The sequence below is a fragment of the Rattus norvegicus genome, chromosome 8 (genome assembly GCF_036323735.1).
Source record: "Rattus norvegicus strain BN/NHsdMcwi chromosome 8, GRCr8, whole genome shotgun sequence".
NCBI lineage: Eukaryota > Metazoa > Chordata > Mammalia > Rodentia > Muridae > Rattus > Rattus norvegicus.
Window position 1 is genome coordinate 82,178,505 of NC_086026.1, and position 21,073 is coordinate 82,199,577.

General features: G+C 37.0%; 1 protein-coding gene across 4 annotated transcripts in view; it reads left to right on the forward strand.

Annotated features, from left to right (window-relative positions):
• Rfx7 (regulatory factor X, 7) overlaps positions 1-21,073 on the forward strand; it is an 85,152-nt gene that overhangs the window by 43,758 nt on the left and 20,321 nt on the right. For all 4 annotated transcript variants that reach the window (NM_001127490.2, XM_017595669.3, XM_006243326.5 and 1 more), the window contains 2 exons: positions 10,010-10,092; positions 11,714-11,836. In NM_001127490.2, the coding sequence (NP_001120962.1) occupies positions 10,010-10,092; positions 11,714-11,836 (206 nt within the window). The remainder of the gene's footprint in view (positions 1-10,009; positions 10,093-11,713; positions 11,837-21,073) is intronic.

Here is a 21,073-nt window from a genome sequence, read left to right on the forward strand (position 1 = left end):
TTTCTTTTAATAGTCGTCTGCTTGAGATGTAGTCCATATGCATGAGCTTTTTTAAGTGGTTTGTGGTGTCCCAGAGGTCCCATTGGGAAAATCATATCTTTAGAGTAATCTCCCCCTGGGTATTATTTCCTAGCTGTTGTCAGATTCTTTTTCTATTTGTTAGAGAGAGGGTTTGTACAATATAAGGAACTGTCTAGGGCTATCAAGGGGGCAGTTACTTGATCCTAGAGTTAGCCTTCTTATAAATCATAGTCATGTGCATCTGACCCTCCCTCCTGCTTCATTTAGACGAAGGCAGCCAAATTTTGGTAGCTTTACTATCAGTCCAGATGAAATGGGATAATGGTAGCAGCTTCAAGCAAAAATAATAGGGTCTCTGATTGTTTTTGATGAAAGTCTGGGTGTTTTTAATAACGTACTTCTTTGTGTATTGTTTTCCTTTAATCATTTGTCACGTGCACACTACTGCTCTTTTTGACTATTTTGTGTCGTTTGGTAAATGTTTTAAAGACGAATTACAAACATCTTTTTTGTTTGGTTTGTATTTGATTCTGGTTTTGTTCGGTTTGGTTTGGTTGTTTGAGACAGAGTTTCTCTGCAGCTCTAGCTCTCTGTAAAGCATGCTGGCCTTGAACTCAGAGATGCAGATCTCTGTCTCTGCCTCCCAAGTGTTGGAATTAAAGGCCAGTGCCACCACCACATAGCCTTTCCTATCTCAACCTCCCCATAGTAATTTAATATATTTCCTTGTAAAATGTGTATACTTTAGTCTTTTCATTTTTGTCTTGGAATCATTTTGATTTTGAATTTGTTTTGGCTTCAGGTGATTTTTAACACTTGAATGGGTGTCTTTCCCAGCACCATTCATTGAGAATCCTCTAGCTTATTAAAAATCATAATGTACAGGTCTTTTTCTGGACTGTCTTCCTTTCCCCATTAGTGTCTTGTCTATCACTTTATATGAAATCTGGAAAATAGTTCTATAAACAACTCATTGTTTATGTCATTTCCTTTCAAGGTTTAGAATTACTTGCCAATTTTTTTTTAAAGATTTATTTATTATATTTGAGTATACTGTAGCTGTCTTCAGACACACCAGAAGAGGGCATTGGATCTCATTACAGGCTGTGAGCCACCATGTGGTTGCTGGGATTTGAACTCAGGGCCTCTGGAAGAGCAATGGCTGAGCCATCTTTCCAGACCACCCTGATGCCTTCTATTCTCAGAACTTGCTTTTTTTTTTCTAAGATTTATTCATTCATTATATATAAGTACACTGTAGCTGTCTTCAGACACACCAGAAGAGAGCATCAGATCGCTTCACAGATGGTTGTGAGCCACCATGTGGTTGCTGGGAATTGAACTCAGGACCTCTGGAAGAGCAGTCGGGTGCTCCCAACCGCTGAGCCATCTCTCCAGCCCTACTTGCCAATTTCTATTTTTGGAAAAAAATTATTGCTATTTTTTTATTGGGACTGCAGTGACTATGACAGTCTTCCTTGATGAGATTGGGTTTTCACTATTATGGTTGATTCTTCCAAAATTTCTGTCAATATACCTTTGTAGTTTTCTCTGTAAATTTCATAAATTTTCTTAAAACTATTCCTAAATATTAAATTTTAATATTAATATTAAAATGTTTAGATGCTGTTGTGTGTGGTAATTAAATTTTTTTGTTATCCAGTGCTTTATTGCCCATATTTATAGTGACCTTTTGGCCTGAAGATTCACTGTTTACCAACTAAACATAGTGATTATATTTTTATTTTATGTATATAAATGTTTGTCTACATATATGTAAAGGCACAGTGTATATATGATGTCTGCAAAGCCCAGGAGAAGATGTTGGATACCCTGGAACTGGAGTTACAGGGTTTGTAAGCCAACATGTGAATGACGGGAACCAAATCTGTTGTCCTCTGCAAAAGCAGCCAGTGCTCTTAACTATCCAACCCCGTAAATACAGTAATTTTATATAGAGGCCTAACACTTTCTGCCTTAATTATAGCATTAATGAATAATACTTTAATCCATTTCAATTTATACCTAATATATATCTTTATTTCATCAAAGATTCTTGCATTGATTTTTCTATCTCAAAAAGGAAGAGTTCACCAGGAAAAAAATTGGTCTCTGTTGTACTCTGAGCCCATCTCCTTCCTACATGTCAGCAGTTGTGCCTGAGTTCTCTTCCAAAAACGATAGGTGCTCTCAAGTCTTCTCACACCCCACCAGGCTTTACATCCTCAGCAAAGATACTTTTCTTAACCGTACTTTATTTGTACTGTAATGTCTGACACTGGAGTTTGTATCAGATTCTTTGTGGTCAGAGTTCTTCAGAGAGTCATTCTTTATAGGGTTGGGAAACCATAGTTATCTATGAGAACAGTAAGTGAGAAGAAAGCCTGTCTTTGTCTTAGTACTGTACTACCTTCTATCATTGCTCCTGCCTAGCCATCACAGTAACCAGTCAAAGGAAGCAAAACATAACAAAATTGAATGTAACAAAGAGTAATGATATCTTGTGGGAATCTCTGCTGTGAGTCAGCCATTGTACAAAGCATTCGCCCTTTTGCTTTGTGGTAAGATCGCTGTTTTTTTTTTTTTTTTTTCCGGAGCTGGGGACCGAACCCAGGGCCTTGCGCTTGCTAGGCAAGCGCTCTACCACTGAGCTAAATCCCCAACCCCTAAGATCGCTGTTTTAAATTATTCTTCCTGGGCTGAAGAGGTAGCTTAGCAGTTAAGAGCAGTGACTACCATTCCAGAGGTCCTGAGTTCAAGTCCTAGCAACCACATGGTGGCTTACAACCATCTATAATGGGATATGATGCCCTCTTCTCATGTGTGTGAAGACAGCTGCAGTGTACTCATATATATAAAATAAAAATTTTTTTAAAAAAATTCTTTTTCCCAATTTTTTGTTTATACCAATGTATCTTCATCATGTGTATAATTTTGTTTATTGTCTAGTTTTGTGTGACTAAAATATAAATAGTGCCTAGAATATGCTAAATACTCAATTCTGGATGCATGGATGATTTCACTTAATTTTGAAACTTTTTTTTTTTTTTTGGAGCTGGGGACTGAACCCAGGGTCTTGCGCTTGCTAGGCAAGCGCTCTACCACTGAGCTAAATCCCCAACCCCTAATTTTGAAACTTTCATGTGTGTTTCATGATTACTATTTTAAATGGAAAGAGAATTAACTTATTGTCTTTAACTTATAAATTGTTAGATGGACGAAAAGTGATCTGGAACGCTAGAATATAAGAACATGCTTTCTGAGAACCAGACTGATATTAGAATGAGGCCTTCTACAAAAGAGTACATACTCCTAGCAATAAGTTTAAGTAGCTCACCGTAGTGTTTCCTGTTCTTGCCAGTGTATGTCATTAAAGAGATACATGTAACGTATGGCTCATTTGAAAAAGTGCCTTTTCTCCTCTGTTGGTGGAATCATTCTGTAGTGAATTTTAAATGCTAACCGAGGCCAGCATACTCAGACTTGACTAAACCTAAAACTATATTTTAGAGTATCTAAATAAAAATAATATGGCTTTAAAATGCTTGTGGTTGGAAGATAAGGTTTATTTTGTGATAGAACCTTGGGGTAACTTAGTAAAAACTTTCTAATTATCTATGATGTTTTATTTAAAATTTCATGTTGCTTTTTTCTTCCCTAAAATGTTCTTTCTTTTTTTTTTAAATTTTAATTAATTTTTATTCATATAAGTACACTGTAGCTGTTTTCAGATACACCAGAAGAGGGCATCAGATCCCATTACAGATGGTTGTGAGCCACCATGTGGTTGCTGGAAATTGAACTTAGGACCTCTGGAAGAGCAGTCAGTGCTCTTAACCGCTGAGCCATCTCTCCAGCCCCAAAAATTTTCTTTTAATTTATTAACTTACCTAATTTTTAAAGAATTAAGCAGATAAATAAATAAAATTAATGAAAAACCCAAAATATATTTGAGACTACATTTGTAAATGTGAGCTTTCCTTAAATATGGGGAATGTCCTTGGCATTCCGTTTAATTTTTTCTTTCTTACTAAAATCTATTCACTGTTAGATACAGAACTTTCACAGTGTTATACTCAGATCCACTTAGAATCACATTAGAGTCCTGTCTTGGATATGACTTTGGTAGCATTTACATTGCAGCACCTAAGGATTCCAGGCACTACAGTTTCTCAGTTTGAAAGGAGTCTCTTGCTTTTGTTTTGTTTTCATTTTTACATAGGGCTAGAGTCCATGATAACAGCAAAAAATCAGGTGAAAGCTCACATCTTCCTCCACAACTATGAGGCAGAGAAAGAGAGAAGGCACACTGGGAATAGCATGAGTCTTTGAAATCTCAAAGCCTGTTCATGGTGACATGATTTGTCTAACAAGCCCACACCTTCTAGTCCTTTCTAAACAATTCAACCAACTAGAGACCAACTATTGAAGTATATGATTCCCTGGTGGCCGTTCTCATGCAAACAACTACACTAGGGTTTTTGTGAAGATTCCTCATTGCACTTGATTCACTTTTCCTTCCCTGACCCCTGATAACTCAAATCTTCCACATGTACCTTAGATCACATTACTTATAGCAGAGTGAAGAAATTAAACCATTTTCATTTTATACCTAGGTCAGTTAGTAGGTTTATTATAGAAGGCCAAATTTTTACAATGATCAAATATAATGTAAAGTGTTTGCTCTCCTAGTTGCTTGATGTTTTCTAGGACAGAGGGTAGAAAGCAATTTCCTTACATTATTTATGTAGGTACTCTACAAAAGGAATCATAATCCTCTGTAACTCCCCATGATTTTCATAGAAAGTTAGGAAACTGAAATTTTAGAATTCTAAGCAACAAACCTGGAAAGTAAGAGTCCTCATACCTTTCCCTCTGTCTTACTTAATCTTGAAGAACAAAGTGCTAGGATTTGAGATAATGAATAAAGAGACTGCAGTATTTGACTACCTGGAAACATCAGAAGACTGGTATCCCAAGTCTCCACAAACAAATGAATAGCTAGCTACAACTAAGAGAAAAATCTTATGAACACATGTAGCCACTGGAGGATTATTAGTATACTATGTCTATGATAAAGAGCTCTTATTTTTAATGTGTACTGAACATGAAAAGTTCTTTGAACACTGCTTCCCTGGGTATGATCTCTGAGAAACAAGAACAGCATCACTTGGGAGCTTGTTAAAAATCCAGATTCTCAGGGTTGGGGATTTAGCTCAGTGGTAGAGCACCAAGGCCCTGGGTTCAGTCCCCAGCTCCGGAAAAAAAAAAAAAGAAAAAAAAATCCAGATTCTCTGGCCCCCATTTCAGATCTTCTACCTCAGAAAAGCTTCAAGCTGTTGTATTAAAGCTGTGTAGCCATATTTATCACTTTAAAATGCTACATGAAATAGAAACACTAATAACACTATAAGATTATTTAAAATGTAAGTTTAATCAAAAATATGGAAAAATTCTGACATTGCTGCTGGGAGTATAAGTTGGTATAACAGTTTAGGTGAAGAAATTTAAAACTGATAAGGTTGAAGATGTACAACCTTGATAACTATTTCTGCTTTTAGACATGTTACAAAAACTCACAATGGACACAATTATTATCTAGCATTATGTACTTTTTCCTTTATCTCACTAGCATATGCTGATTGCTATAAACCAGTAGCTTTTCTTATGACCTGTTCTTAAGTAGATATGACATTTTGTTGCTGCTTGCCCCCTCTGTTGCTTTCTCTCATCCTCCTCCCTTTATGCCTTTTTCCTTTTTTTTTTTTTTTTTTTTTTTTTTCTTTTTTTAGGAGCTGGGGACCGAACCCAGGGCCTTGCGCTTGCTAGGCAAGCGCTCTACCGCTGAACTAAATCCCCAACCCCTACCTTTTTCCTTTCAATGTACCTAATTGTCCTGCTTTTATTTTTATGTCCCCCAAAATGCCTATCTGAAAGAAAATATGCAGTATTTTCTAAGACAGGTATTTTGTTTCCATCTATTTTCTTAAAAAGTAATTTTCATTATAACTGAATAAAATGCTATATATCAGTATCACATTTAGGCTGATCTCACAACATTAGTATTTCAAACATATACAGATAATTTTATTGTACATGCTTTTAAAGGAATGTCAAAGAGAATAAAAACAAATGTGACATAGTAATGCATGCCTACCTGTTCTCTCTCTCTCTCTCTCTCTCTCTCTCTCTACTTTATTTGTGATATTTTATAATTTTAGATTTTTAAAAACAAAATTGGATGCTAAACTATACTAGAAAGGTTCCCATCTGGCTTCATATTATTTTCTAGGATTCTACCTCACAAAAGAATTTCTTAGAACAAAACAGATAAAAACTTCATCTTGGTTGATGGGGAAAGTATAACCTGATACTAGAAAGCATTATTAAATGAATCCATAAATACAAACTAATTACTTATAGGCTGAGCATGTTTTTGAGTGACTACTAGGACCCAAAGCAGAGGAACAATTTTGGATCGGAGTTTTTGACTTTGGGATGGCAACCCCATCCCTCTTGAAGTTTCAAAGTAAGTTAACTACTCTCTAAGTATGAATGGATGAAAGCTTTTGTGGTTATAGGCAGGAACCCTTTTCCTCTTTTCATAGTTTTTTCTTTAGTTATTGCCCAGTCTATTCAACTAGATAATACTGGAGGCTCACCCTAAACTTGAAACTATTTTCATAGCTTTGCTTTAAGAACATCTTTTTTTTTTCTTTTTTCTTTTTTTTCGGAGCTGGGGACCGAACCCAGGGCCTTGCGCTCGCTAGGCAAGCGCTCTACTGCTGAACTAAATCCCCAACCCCTAAGAACATCTTTTTAAAAGTGAAAACTTAAGTCCTAGGGATAAAGGGATGTTGGTGTGGGTTTTTAAAATGAGATCTTTTAAAGTTTGATTGAGGTCTTCAAATATGAAGATACATCTGCCCAACTTTGTCCAACTCTGTTACAAACTATCATTGGTTACTTCATAGTTCATGCTTCATCAAGAGTTTTATTTTCTGTATCTGATGTTCCCTATTAAGCAGTTACTGCATTCCCCTTCTCACAGCCTCTGGTGGGGGAGGCATCAGTAATTTGCCTGAGTCTCTTATGAATGCTTTCTTTCACTTAGAACAGTGGTTCTCAGCCCCCACGGGGGGTCACATATCAGATTAGAGTTCACATTACAGTTCACATCAGTAGCAACATTACAGTTATCAAGTAGCAATGAAAATAATTTTATGGTTGGGGGGACACTGCAACATGAGGAACTGTACTAAAGAGTCAGAGTATTAGTAAGGTTGAGAACACTGACTTAGAATAAAGTTATTAAGGCAGAGGCAAGCTGATCTCTGATTCAAGGCTAGCGGGGATACTTAGTAAGATCCTATCAGAAACACCCACAGGTCTTAAGTGTTTACAGTCAATTTTTTCTCTACTGCCTTGAAAATGGACCACTATTATCCTTTACTTCATAAATCCAGCCAGATATGGTTTTTAACAACTAGTGCATCGCAAAATGGAATTAAAACATTTTATTCTTCACATTTAAATTTTCACAAAGTATATTAATATGTTTAACATGTTTGCCACATGATACTCTGGCCTTGATAATCTAATATGAGTCTTTACTTAAATCAACTATCAATGTTTTGGAAGCCAACTTTTGTCAGTGAATGACACAAATATCTAAAACCAGAAAACTGGTGAATTCAGACTGGAGTGGGTCATTTTGCTTCCATTTTCCTCATAAGAGTTTGATCTGGCCAGTTTTTAGTGTTATTCTGTAGTTTTTCCTTTTGTGTGCTAAACACCAATTACAAGTAAACAAATAACAGCATTTACAAGTTTTTATTGGTTAAAATAGGAAAGAAAGTCCCTTTTTTGGTACTTTATCTTAATTTAAAATATATTTTGCAATGCTTCTCTATTCTGAAGTTTCTCTATTTTTCTCATACTGGAAAATTTTAAAAATTTATGTAGAACCCCAAGTTTCACAATCAATATGAGATATATCTTTTTAAGAATTATTTATTGTATATGAATATACTGTAACTGTCTTCAGACACACCAGAAGAGGGCATCAGATCTCATTACACATAGGTCCGAGCCACCATGTGATTGCTGGGAATTGAACTCAAGACTCAAAACTGAAAGAGCAGTCTTAACTGCTGAACCAACTCTCCAGCGTCTGAGATAAATCTTTTCTTAATAATCAGAGATTGTGATTTTTAGCAGTAGTTCTCAGGCTTTGTCCATAATATTGTGTATGTTTTATTATTACAATGCAGCCTCACTAGGTTCAGTATGATAGTTACTTTGGGGGTTGAGAGAACTATAGTATTTAATGAAAATATAAAGAGCCAAATTTAATAAACTAAAGAAGGGAGAGGTTGGAAGCAGGAAAGCCAGTTACATAAGTATTGTCATAAGTCCGTGGGGGCAAAAAAAATTGTGGTGTTCATCAGTATTGTGATATATTCAGGTATTGGTGTAATGTACAATACAATAGTACAATGTACAATACAATACAATAGCCAAATGATTCTCTTCAAAATTTTATGAAACACAGCAAAACCCGAAACATATGTGCTGAGTAAATAAACCTTTTCTGTTGGTGGATGTGAAAGGAAGAGCTAAAAATCATAGACTACTGTAACAGTGAAAATGAAGACACTGAAAGACTGTGGGACAAAATGTTTGTGCTCTGTCTAGAGGATTAATGTGGAGTGCCCTGTGAAGAGTAGAGTTAAGCAGACTCCAAAAGCACATGTGGGAACTAAGAAAAGGCAGCAGTCATTAATAAAGGATTAAGAATAGAATGCCTACTTTGTTTTGTTTTGTTTGTTGTTTTTCTTTAAGAGATATAGCTCACTAAGTATTAAAACAATACTTTGGAAAATACTCATAGCCAAGGGATTTTTGAAATGTGCATAGGAGCTATATGCAAACAGTTGATAGATTAAATCACCTTGTAAATTAAATCTAAGATTAAATTTTTGGGTAAATGTTGATAATAAGAACAAAGAGATGGCTCAATTGGTAAGAGTGTTTGTTGCACAAAAATAAAGATCTGCATCAGGGACTCCAGCACACACATAAAAAGCTAGGGCATGGACTAGCACCTCTAATCCCAGTGTGATTGAGGATAGTATGGAGAGATGGGATTATCTCTGAGGCTGGCTGACCATCAGTTAACTGCCAACTCCAGGTTAAGTGAGAGACCATTTCTCAAGGAAATAAAGCAGAAGGCAATAAAGGAAAATCAGCATCCTCTTCTGGCCTCTACATACACATACACATGTGTACAATTGTATATAACACATAAACAAAATGAATAGGCAATTCAAAATTGTGGGATTATTTCTGCTTCTAAAATTGAATCTGTGTTTAAACCGTGCTTTATTAAGAATAAATTCTCGACCAGGCATGGTATTACAAACCTGTAATCCCAGCTCCCAGGAAGCTCAGGCTGGTGAATCTCTGTGAATTGGAGAGCAGCCTGATCTACATAGAGAGTTTCAGGACAGCCAAAGCTGCATAACAGGATGACTCTGTCTTAAAAAGATGTCCTACGCCATCGCTGCCATCAAAGAAATATCGTCATAAAGACCAGTAACCAGTTCACTTTACATTACAAAGAAGTTTTGCTTGAATTAAGTTACCCTGAATGTCTTTATTGTAAAAAGGGGTTATGAAATGGGTGAAACCCATATAAAGGAAGGCAGGAATATTTATGCAACAGTAATAGTAGAGAATCTTATAACCCAGTTTATCTAAATAGAAGCCCTTGTTGAAAGTCAAACTATAATTTCACCTGCATATTTCAGAAGGGTTTGTTGGTTTTATTTCAGATGTTTTAGCCTCCATTAGCATTAGTCACATTTTAGGTATTTGAAAATTAGAAAAAGATCAATAATGTTTAGGGGAAATATTAATAAACTTAGTTGGGAGGAAATATTTTTAACTTTATTTTTAATCTTTCTTTTTAACCCTTTGTAACCAGCAAGAAGTTGAGAAGTTTACAGACCTAGAGAAACTCTACCTCTACCTTCAACTGCCTTCTGGTCTCAGCAGTGCAGAGAAAAGGTAGACCTATCCTTGTCTTTGTAATGCTACCTTGTTTGTAGGACCCTACCAATCTGTATGCATTATGATTGATTGTTATTTTAGTATTCCTAAGGTTGTCATGACACAGATTTCCAAAACAACAGATCATTTGTGTCTTTCATAATACTTAGTTAATTAAATATTCACCTGCAATTTTGACTAATTCATCTGCTAAATACCATGAAATGTTAAGTTGGGTTTGGTCACACAGGACAGTGGGAGAATAATGCCATATTAAAATGTGACAAAAGGGGGTTGGGGATTTAGCTCAGTGGTAGAGCGCTTGCCTAGCAAGCGCAAGGCCCTGGGTTCAGTCCCCAGCTCCGAAAAAAAGAAAAGAAAAACCACAAAGACTAACCAGGTAAGTATTCTGAAGAATCGAGTACAGGGTTATTTTTAGTGAAGTGATAAGTAAGCACGTAATAGGATGTCGGATGGAAGAGAGAGCACAGTGTTGGTCATAGTACCTCACTTTAAGGACTTGGAGTATTGCCTTTAGCTTCGTCACTAAGAATGTGGAGAAAAACATTCTTCAGTTTCTGTCCTTTTTTTTTTCTTTTGGTTCTTTTTTCCTATATGTTTTGGACCAGTAGCTTTTTCCATTTTACATTATCTTTGACAGTTGTGTCAATGATTTTTTTTTCTTTTTTCTTTTTTTCAGAGCTGGGGACTGAACCCAGGGCCTTGCGCTTCCTAGGCAAGCGCTCTACCACTGAGCTAAATCCCCAACCCCTCAGTTTCTGTTCTTAAGATTTTCGTTACCTTTTGCATATTTCTGAGGATTCATTTCACTCACATTATTTTTAACATAATCATTTAAAATTGTACATGAGAAATAATAAAATAAAAATTCTATGCTTTTACCTGTTCTTACCGCATATCAACTATAATAACTATTTTAACTATATCTTGTTCTAAAAATGTGCTCAGTATTTTGGAATTGGGTTATTCTAGGAGTGTCATAATCAGAGACTATTTTGTCGTATAGGGTCTGTAGTGCCCATTTCATGATATCAGCTTATAAGAGTACTGCCAGGTAATAAGATTAGTACTCTAGTGGACATGGTAGTTCATGCAGAGATCCTAGTTGTGAGAAGTATTGTGTTGGGAGGGTGACCCTCTTCAGATCTCTTGTCCATCCTAGGGATGGAGTGCTTTAGTGTGGCTTCAGGATAGGTGCTTCTACAGGCACGCTCTTTGAGTGTGCAGAGTAAATTGAATATAAAGAATTTACCACACTGTTCTAAACATTTAACAGTTTAGGAAATAGGTAAATGAACAGGCAAGTGAATTTAGGAAATATTCATACAAAAGTAATGGCCAGAACTAAAAACCTAGTCTGTAATGTCTTCACCATGCTTTAGAATCCAGACCAGCAGTTTGGCCTAACAGGCCACTAATTTCAGTTTGAAACTGATAGGAAAAACTGGCTCACAGTCTCAAATGAACAATTTTTATATAGATTACTGAGTATCCACTGTATGTCCTGAGTTCAGTTTGATCTGTTAATATGTTTTTAACATAACATTTAGGCCTTACTTAAAAATTATGAATGGAATTGTTCTCCGGTTTAGCTAAAATTTGTCTGTTTTATGACTAGTGATCAGAATGCCATGTCATCTAGCCGGGCACAGCAAATGCATGCCTTTTCCTGGATTCGAAATACCTTAGAGGAGCATCCTGAGACTTCACTCCCCAAACAAGAAGTCTATGATGAATACAAGTAAGTGTGAAATGTCTTACACTGTGATATATTAAAGCAGATAAGTACATAAATGATAACAGTGATTTATTTTGTCTATTCTTACGGATCTATCTGGCTGTTACTTGGGTATTGCATTTAGAAATTTCCAAGATTACTGACAGTTCTAAGCTTCTGTGATAGACTGTAATATAGAACAGGATTTTTTTTTTATCTTTATTAACTTGGGTATTTCCTCCTCCTCCCCCCCCCCACTCCCCCACCCTGCCTCAGCTGAGGACCGAACCCAGGGCCTTGTGCTTGCTAGGCAAGCGCTCTACCACTGAGCTAAATCCCCAACCCCAATTTGAGTATTTCTTATTTACATTTCGATTGTTATTCCTCTTCCTGGTTTCCTGGCCAACATCCCCCTAGCCCCTCCCCCTCCCCTTCTATATGGCTGTTCCCCTCCCCATCCTCCCCCCATTACCACCCTCCCCCCAACAATCGCGTTCACTGGGGGTCAGTCTTGGCAGGACCAAGGTCTTCCGCTTCCACTGGTGCTCTTACTAGGCTATTCATTGCTACCTTTGAGGTTGGAGCCCAGGGTCAGTCCATGTATAGTCTTTGCGTAGTGGCTTAGTCCCTGGTAGAACAGGATTATTAAATGAGGGGTTTGTCCAGGGTTCTGACAATAAAGAATGATGGTATAGGGATACTGAATTAAAAGATTCTTACAGAATTTTAAAATGCCAAGAATAATGGAAGGGAGTAGAGGAACAATGGGTCACAATGAAAATAATCAGTGCATAAGAAAAGACTAAAACATGTTTTTTGTACTTGAATTTTTTAAGCCACTTTTCATGAATCTAAAACCATTTAATTCAATTCCAAACAGAGAATATTGTAAAGTACTTATTCTAGGAGAAAAGAGATTAGTGACATTACAAAAACTCCACACAAATAACTTTGATTATGCAAATTATTCATTTAATATGGGAAATAAAAAGTGTATATGTTATAAGTCTTCAAAAACAGAGTATAGACAGTCATTGCTTATTATGTTTATAATTTATTTGAAAGGAAAAATTCATTCTGGTAGAATAAATAAAGCCAAAATGTTTTGGTTATTGAAATATCAAACTAAGAAAAATTAGTGTGTGTTGTAATTACAGAATTTGGAAGAAAATTATCAAATAAGTGTTAATTAGTTTAAAGCAATAAAGAGAAGCTGTACTTACTGAGAAAATTGATGATATCTGGAAAGAAAACTTTCTAGCTTACTCATAAGTCTTAACGACTTATGAAAGAAAACATAGTGGGGCTATAATAAAAAAGCAGAATTCCTACTTGAAATGAGCTGAACTAGGAACTTTAATGTTTTAAGAAAAGTTGAAACTGAAAGTTGTTCATTCTTACAGTCTAAAATTCTTTGGTGAGTATACACTGTATACTGGACCCTGAATATCTGATGAGACTGACACTGGTTTGGTCCTCACCCAAGATCTATATATACATGGTGGTTGGGTACAATGAGAGTATGTGTCTGTGATCCCGCAGTGTTCCAGATAGATTCCAAGTATAAAGTAATTAGCTTTATATTTGGGCTACATGTAAAGCAAGAAAAGAAGGGGGAGAAAATATGTATATTTATGGTAAACATAGATTTAGTACAAACAGTAAAATACAAATTAAAATACAAAAGACCGGGGCTGGGGATTTAGCTCAGTGGTAGAGCGCTTACCTAGGAAGCGCAAGGCCCGGAGTTCGGTCCCCAGCTCCGAAAAAAAAGAACCAAAAAAAAAAAAAAAAAATACAAAAGACCTACTTAGGTGCTGGAGAGATGGCTCAGCAGGTAAGAGCACTGACTGCTCTTCCAGAGGTCCTGAGTTCGATTCCCAGCAACCACATGGTGGCTCACAACCATCTGTAATGAAATCTGATGCCATCTAAACGATCTTACAATTTATTCTGACCTCTGTGGGCTCTGTACACACACTCAGGGAAAACACTCATACACATAAAATAAAAATAAATCATTTTTAAAATAAAGAAATTGAAACTTCATATTGTTAAAGAAGTCTAGTAACATTTCCAATCTTGCACAGTTAATTTTCAGCTTAGTTGAGTACTGTGAAGCATGTCATTGGGATTTTGATAGGGATTACATTAAATCTGTGTATCATTTTTAGTAATATAGCTTTTCACAATATTCTGCCAAACCACGAGCATGAGAGTTGTTTCCATCTTGTTACATCTTCACATTCTTTATTCAGTATCTTAGTTTTCCTTTTTTTTTTTTTTTTTTTTTTTTTTTTTTTTTTTTTTTTTCGGAGCTGGGGACCGAACCCAGGGCCTTGTGCTTGCTAGGCAAGCGCCCTACCACTGAGCTAAATCCCCAACCCCCAGTATCTTAGTTTTCATGTGGAGGTCTTTCATGTCCTTGGTTAGATTTATTCCTAAGAATCCTGTTGAATATGGGGGTGTGTTAGATTATTGTAAATAGGATATCTTTCCTAGTTTTTATTTATCATGTTCACTACCAGTATATAGAAAAGCAACTCATTTTGTGAGTCACTTTTATATCTTAATTCTTGGATGAAAGTATTTATTGGATTCAGGATTTTTCTGACAGAATGTTTGGAGTCTACATTTTAAATACAAAATCATGACATCTTCACATAGGAATAATTCTCTCCTGTTTGTCTCCTGTTTGTTACTTGTCTTATTGCTCTAGCCAAAATATTAAGACTTAGTTAGGGGTTGAGTTTTTTTTCTTTGCGTAGAATTTCATGCATTTTGTCCATATCCATCCCTCCCTTCCATACTCTCCTACTCACGTTCCCTTCCCACATTTCCCTCTCAAATTCATTTCTCTTCTGAATCCAGTTAGTTGGTATAAGGTTGACTGGTAGAACATACAACCAATTGAGAGGTTCATCCCTAGAGAGGACTTACTTTCTCTTCGGCAGCTATCTGCTGCCTACAGCTCCTCATCTAGAGGAGGGGCCTTGTGAACTCGCCCCACATCTGTGCTAGAAGGTTGGCTAGTATGATCTTGTACAAGCAATCATAGCGTAGAAAGCTCATGGCACCATCCCTGTCATGACCAGAAAGACTGTCAAAGCAGCCTTCCCAGTCTTCAGGTTCTTAGAGTTTCTCCACCCATTCTGTGATGATTTCTGAGCTTTGAATGTAGGGTGGCAGTATATATATCCTATTTGGGAATGGGTACTCCATAGTCACTTTCTCTCTGCACTTTGACCAGTTAAGATGCTCTGTAATAACCTCTGTCTGCTACAAAAGAAAATTCCTTGATGAGGGGTGAGAGCTGTACTAATCTATGGCTATAAGTATTTAGAAAGCAGATGTCAGTTTAGAAAATTGGTTGTATAGATTCTCCTCTAGGCTCTGTGGCCTCCAGTCACAGATTCTTGGCTGAGTTTAAATAGCAAATATGAGTTTCTGCCTATTGAGCTGGCCGTAAATCTAATGAGATTATTCAAGATACCAGTGTGACGTTGTAGTTTGTAGGATTTACATCCAGATAGAACTGTTGAGAACTTTACTTCAGCATCCTCCCTAACACCTTTTTTCAACATCATAAAAGCTAGTTGTCAGGAAGGAGGCTTCTAGATCATTGCCATCTTGATTTCAAAACCTATGACCAAAGTATATCTTTGGCTAGAGGATCTTACCTTCAAAAGAACTGTTTTGAATAGAGTTGACAGAACTGACACTCTTGATTTGTTCCTGATTTTAGGGGAAAAATATTTCGAGTTTTCACTCATAAAATGTTTTCTCTTGGTGTGTTAGTCTTTATTATGTTGAAGTAGTTTGCTTCTATTCCTAGCTTCTTTGGGATTTTATCTGGAAGTTACAAAAGTTGTTTAGCATGATCAAAAGCCTTTTATGGATCTACTGAACTCTCGTGCCATTTCTGTCCTTATATCAATTCACATGCTGTATTATATTTATTCATTTGTATTTGTTGAACCAAATTCGCATCTTTGGAATGAAACTGGACATCAATTGTCATAGAAGCATAACATGATTTTGTACTTTGTTTGTTTGACCAGAAACAAAACGTGAGATCATTCTGTAACAGAATATAAATTACTATCTTTAATAGCTGTCATTAATGGCTGCTTTTTATCATGTAAATGTTTGGATATCAGTTTACATTCTCTAGGTGGTTTTAACCCCTAGAATATACAATGGTGTTGAGTGAACCCTTAACACATGTCACTATCTCCGAAGCAGCTAAAGACTTGTGTACTTGTAACTTGGGTACATGTTGCCTAACAAGAAGAAATAGAATTCCTTGTTTGTGTCTTTTTACTTCCTATATTATTTCTGCTTGTACTTTTATTCTTAGTCAGTTTTGGTTTTATCTGGTTTTTTTTTTTGTTAGTTCATATTGAATATTTTCTTCTTATGTCTGGTGATTGTCTGATGATCTTTCTATTGTCTATACTTATTTTGTGGAAAAAGTGTTTCATATAGCCCAGGCTGACCTGATTGAACTCACTATGTAGCTGAGGCTGTTCATGAACTCTTGACGTTGACCTTCCTATCTCTACCCCACCTCCATCTCTTTCTGCCTCCAGCAGCTTTCTGTTTAGTATTTAAATGTAGCAAGCAAAAACAAGCCAACTGTGGATGGTCTGTGCCTGTCCAGAACTTGTACTCCAGTGGTCAAACACACATTTGTTCTGGAATTACACACACTAACTATAAGAAACAGTTTTGAGGGCTGGAGAGATGGCTCAGCGGTTAAGAGCACCTGACTGCTCTTCCAGAGGTCATGAGTTCAATTCCCAGCAACCACATGGTGGCTCACAACCATCTGTAAAGAGATCTGATGCCCTCTTCTGGTGTATCTGAAGATAGCTACAGTGTACTTATGTATAATAAATAAATAAATCTTTGAAAAAAAAAAGAAAGAAACAGTTTTGAATTGTGAAAAATTAGCTAGTCTGTTAATCTTGGTTGTTGTTTTTTTAGTAAGTAGCTCTTTTGTTTATTTTGTTTCACTTATTAGTTTTTTAGCTTATGCAAAGTAATGCTTCATCATGGAATCTTCATGCAAACATGTCATTCTACTGTGCTCTCACTTGTTCCTCTCCTCTATTGCCTTACTAACTATACCTCACCTTTTCTCCACCAGTTAGTCCCCACCCTTTGTATTCTATTAGCTTGCTTCCTTTTCACCTCCTATAAAAATCGTGTTTCTCCTTTTCTGGTCTCGTGACCTACAGGCATACATGCATCATACAATGGAAATTTAGGTTCGGCATATAAGTAAAAATGTGGTGTCTGTCTTTCTGAGTCTGGCTTATTCTATGTAACAATCATTTCAAGTTAATGTCTGTCAATAATAAAGCTCTGTGAAACCAATGCAAAGTTCTTTTTCTATCTATTATGAATATTCACACTATGAATACAAATGTATCAGGATCTCTGAAATACTAGAGTCCTTCAGGTCTGTACCAAAGAGTGGTACAGCTGGGCCATATAGTTTAATATTTTCATTTTTTAACTTTTAAGAAATGTGTCATGATTTATGTGCACAGTTTGCCATTGTCAGTGTTTTTATTACAGCAGCTAAAAGAAAAACAGAAAAGGCATCAGGTGGTTTACCTGCTGAGCCATATTGCTAGCCCTGGTTTCAGTTTTTTGGAGGAGCCTCCATACTGATTTCCACAGTGGCTGCATAAGTTATATATTCCCACCCACAGCTGATTTTGAGTTCTCCTTCCCATACCCTGAGGATAACCTGATTCAATCATGTTTTATATTAGTCTCTCGTAACTAATTCCTGACTTAATTAGAATGTTGCAATCTTTTAACATTTAGAGTAATTGCTACTCAGGTATGAATTATATTACCTGATTTTACTGATCATTTTCTGTGTGTTATACCTCATTTTGTTTCTCTGTTCTCCTATTGCTGTCTGTCCATTAAACCGCTATTTTCTAATAATTTTCTTTTTTTTTTTTTTTTTACTTTCTACATTTCAGGGTTTTGTCTAATAGCTGCCCCAGGATCTAGTTTGGATTATATCAACAGAAAGTCAGAAGCACATAAATATATGTGTATATGTATATCTTCATTCCCCTTATTCCATATATTTTCTGTCACATGTACCCATCAACACAGATTTATAAATGATGTTTTATCTAATTGCCTTTCAGTTCAGATAGAATATCAAAAATTATACACAGAAGATATATTCACTCTGTACTTTATATTTAGTTGTCTTTGATGATTTCCTCTTTTGTGAGATTTGGTTTCTCTTAACTCTGCATATTTTAATTTTAGTAAATATGCTGCCAAAGCGAGCACCTGAGTATATTTTAAGTAGCTGGTTTATAGCAAGTACACCTGTCTAGACTTCCTCAGGTATAACTTCTAATGATTACAATTTGGGAAGAGGGCAAAGATTTTGATTCTTGTATAGCTCATAATTCTTTATTGCAAGTTAGCCATAAAATATGGTACTCTGGGAATTAGATTCAGTCCCTGCCCAAGGTTTGTGCGTGACATTTCTTATGGTTATTAATATTTGTTGGCTGCTTGGGGGATAATTTTTATGTGGCTTTTTTGAACTATGCTGTGTTACTATGACTACCTACTGAAATCTCCCTAGCTTAATAGTCATCTAATAAGACATAGATTTCACTAAGGACCTGGAACCAATAAATCTCCCAGTCTTTATTCACTAGGGTCTTCATAAGCATGCACTAGGATTCAGTATCAGCACTCAGACGTGGAATTAACTGTCCTTAGCCTTCGCTTTCTGCTTTGGAGAGGCTTTCTTTTTAGCCTGAGGTAAAAACTTCAGCTTTCTCAAGTCTCTCTTGAGCATGCACACAGCCTTCCAAATACTTGTGATTTTCTAGCATCTCAGAACTGTTCAGATTTCTTTTTTATTAATTCTTTTATTTATTTACATTTCAAAAGTTGTCCCCCCTCCACTACTCTACCACTCCCTCCCTGAACTGGAAACTTAAGGGTTCTTTGGAAAGTCAGTGGGATGGTGTTTTGCCGAGGCAAACACATAAAAGAACATTTTTTTAAAGTGGACTGGTGAAGGAACATTTCACTGAAGCAGACACAGGAGAGAGGATGTTCTGCTAAAGCAAGCGCATGAGAGGACATATGAAAGACTGCCGGGATTGGGGATTTAGCTCAGTGGTAGAGCGCTTGGCTAGCAAGCGCAAGGCCCTGGGTTCAGTCCCCAGCTCCGGAAAAAAAGAAAAAAAAAAAAAAAAGAAAGAAAGACTGCCTGCTAATCACATGTATTGGTCCGCCTTACTTTGCACAGTTGAGCTTCATCTTCGGGACTCCATAGAGAGAAACGCACCAAAAACCATCTGGTGTGCTGCAGTTTCTTGCCACTTCCTCAGACTTGGGCTGATTGGGTGCATGTGCTGAGGCAAGGCACATAGGGGACATGTGATTTTTGGAGGGTATAAATAGGACTCCTGACAGATACAACTTGGTTGCTGGTACAGCTAGCTGTGCAACGCTTGTAGGTCTTAAGTCTTCACTGATCTTCATTTCCATGAGAGAGACACAGCTGAGAACTTCTCTTGGTGTTCCTGCTGGTTCCTCCTGCTGACTTTAGCTGAGGCTGAAGCCTGGTTGTCTCTGCTAGGTCATATCACCCTGTCACCGCTGTTTCTAACCTGACTATCGAACTGGACTACCGGTGTATCTGTGAAATATTTGTGAGTGGATCAAGCTGCTGCTGCTTGATTTCCAGACAACACAGACAAAGAGTTGCTCCAAAGAACCCTTCTAAGCAAGTCTACTCCCCCCCACCCCCACCTCCAGCCCCACCCCCACCCCCATATCCTTTCTTTTCCATTACCTCTGGTGGGTGGTGGGCTACAAGGAAGATTAGAGCTTGTAAGAGCCATCAGTAAAAATCAAGTTTGAAAAAATAAAAGTTACGTATCCTCTTCTCCTTTGCCTTTAAGAGGATAGTCACACACCCTCCCAGTCCCACCTCACCATGACCTCTAGAATCATCCTTCTCTGGGCCATCAAGCCTCCATAAGACCAAGTACATCTCCTCACACTGATACCAGATAAGGCAGTCCTCTGCTGCATATGTAATGGGAACATGGACTGGCCCATGTATGCTCTTTCGTTGGTGGCTTAGTCCCTAGGAGCTCTGAGGGGTCTGGTTAGTTGAAACTGTTGTTTTTCCTATGGGGTTGCAATCCCCTTAAACTTCAGTCCTTCCCCTAACTCTTCCACTGGGATCCCCGAGCTCAGTACAATGGTGGCTATGAATATCTACATCTGTGTTAGTCAGGTACTGGCAGAACCTCTCAGAGGATCATCACTATGCCAGACTTCTGACTGCAAGTACATCTTGGCATCAGCAATAGTGTCAGGGTTTGGTGTCTGCAGATGGGATGGATCCCAATTGGCTTAGCCTCTGGATGACTTTTCCTTCAGTCTTTGCTCAGTTTTTTGTCCTGGCATTTCCTTTAGACAGAAACAACTCTAGGTTAAAATTTTTGAGGTGGGCGGGTGGCCTCAGCCATTCACCAGGGCCATGTCTATCTACTGGAGATGGCCTCTTCCAGTTCTGTTTTCCTGCTGCTGGGTATTTCAGCTAATGTCATCCCCATTGGGTCCTAGGATGTCCTTCAGACATTTGAGATTCTTTAGTTGAGAATTCTCTGTTTAGTTCTGTACCCCATTTTTAATTAGTTATTTAGTTTTTAAAAAAATCACATGACCATCTCATTAGATTCTGAAAAGGCCTTTGACAAAATACAACACCCCTTCATGTTAAAAGTCTTGAAGAGATCAGGAATTCAAGGCACATTCCTAAACATAATAAAAGCAATATACAGCAAATCAACAGCCAACATCAAATTAAATGGAGAGAAACTTGAAGCAATCCCACTAAAATCAGAGACATGCAAGACTGCCCACTCTGTCCCTATTTATTCAAGATAGTACTTGAAATCCTAGCAGAGAAATTAGAGAACAAAAGGAGATACAAAAGGATACAAATTGGAAAGGAAGAAGTCAAGGTATCACTGTTTGCAGATGATATGATAGTATACTATACATAAGCGACCCCAAAAATTCTACCAGAGAACTCATACACCTGATAAACAACTTTAGCAAAGTGGCGGGATATAAAATTAACTCAAATCAGTAGTCTCCCTCTAAACAAAGGATAAATGGGCTGAGAAAGAAATTAGGGAAATACCACCCTTCAAAATAGTCACAAATAACTCTAACCAA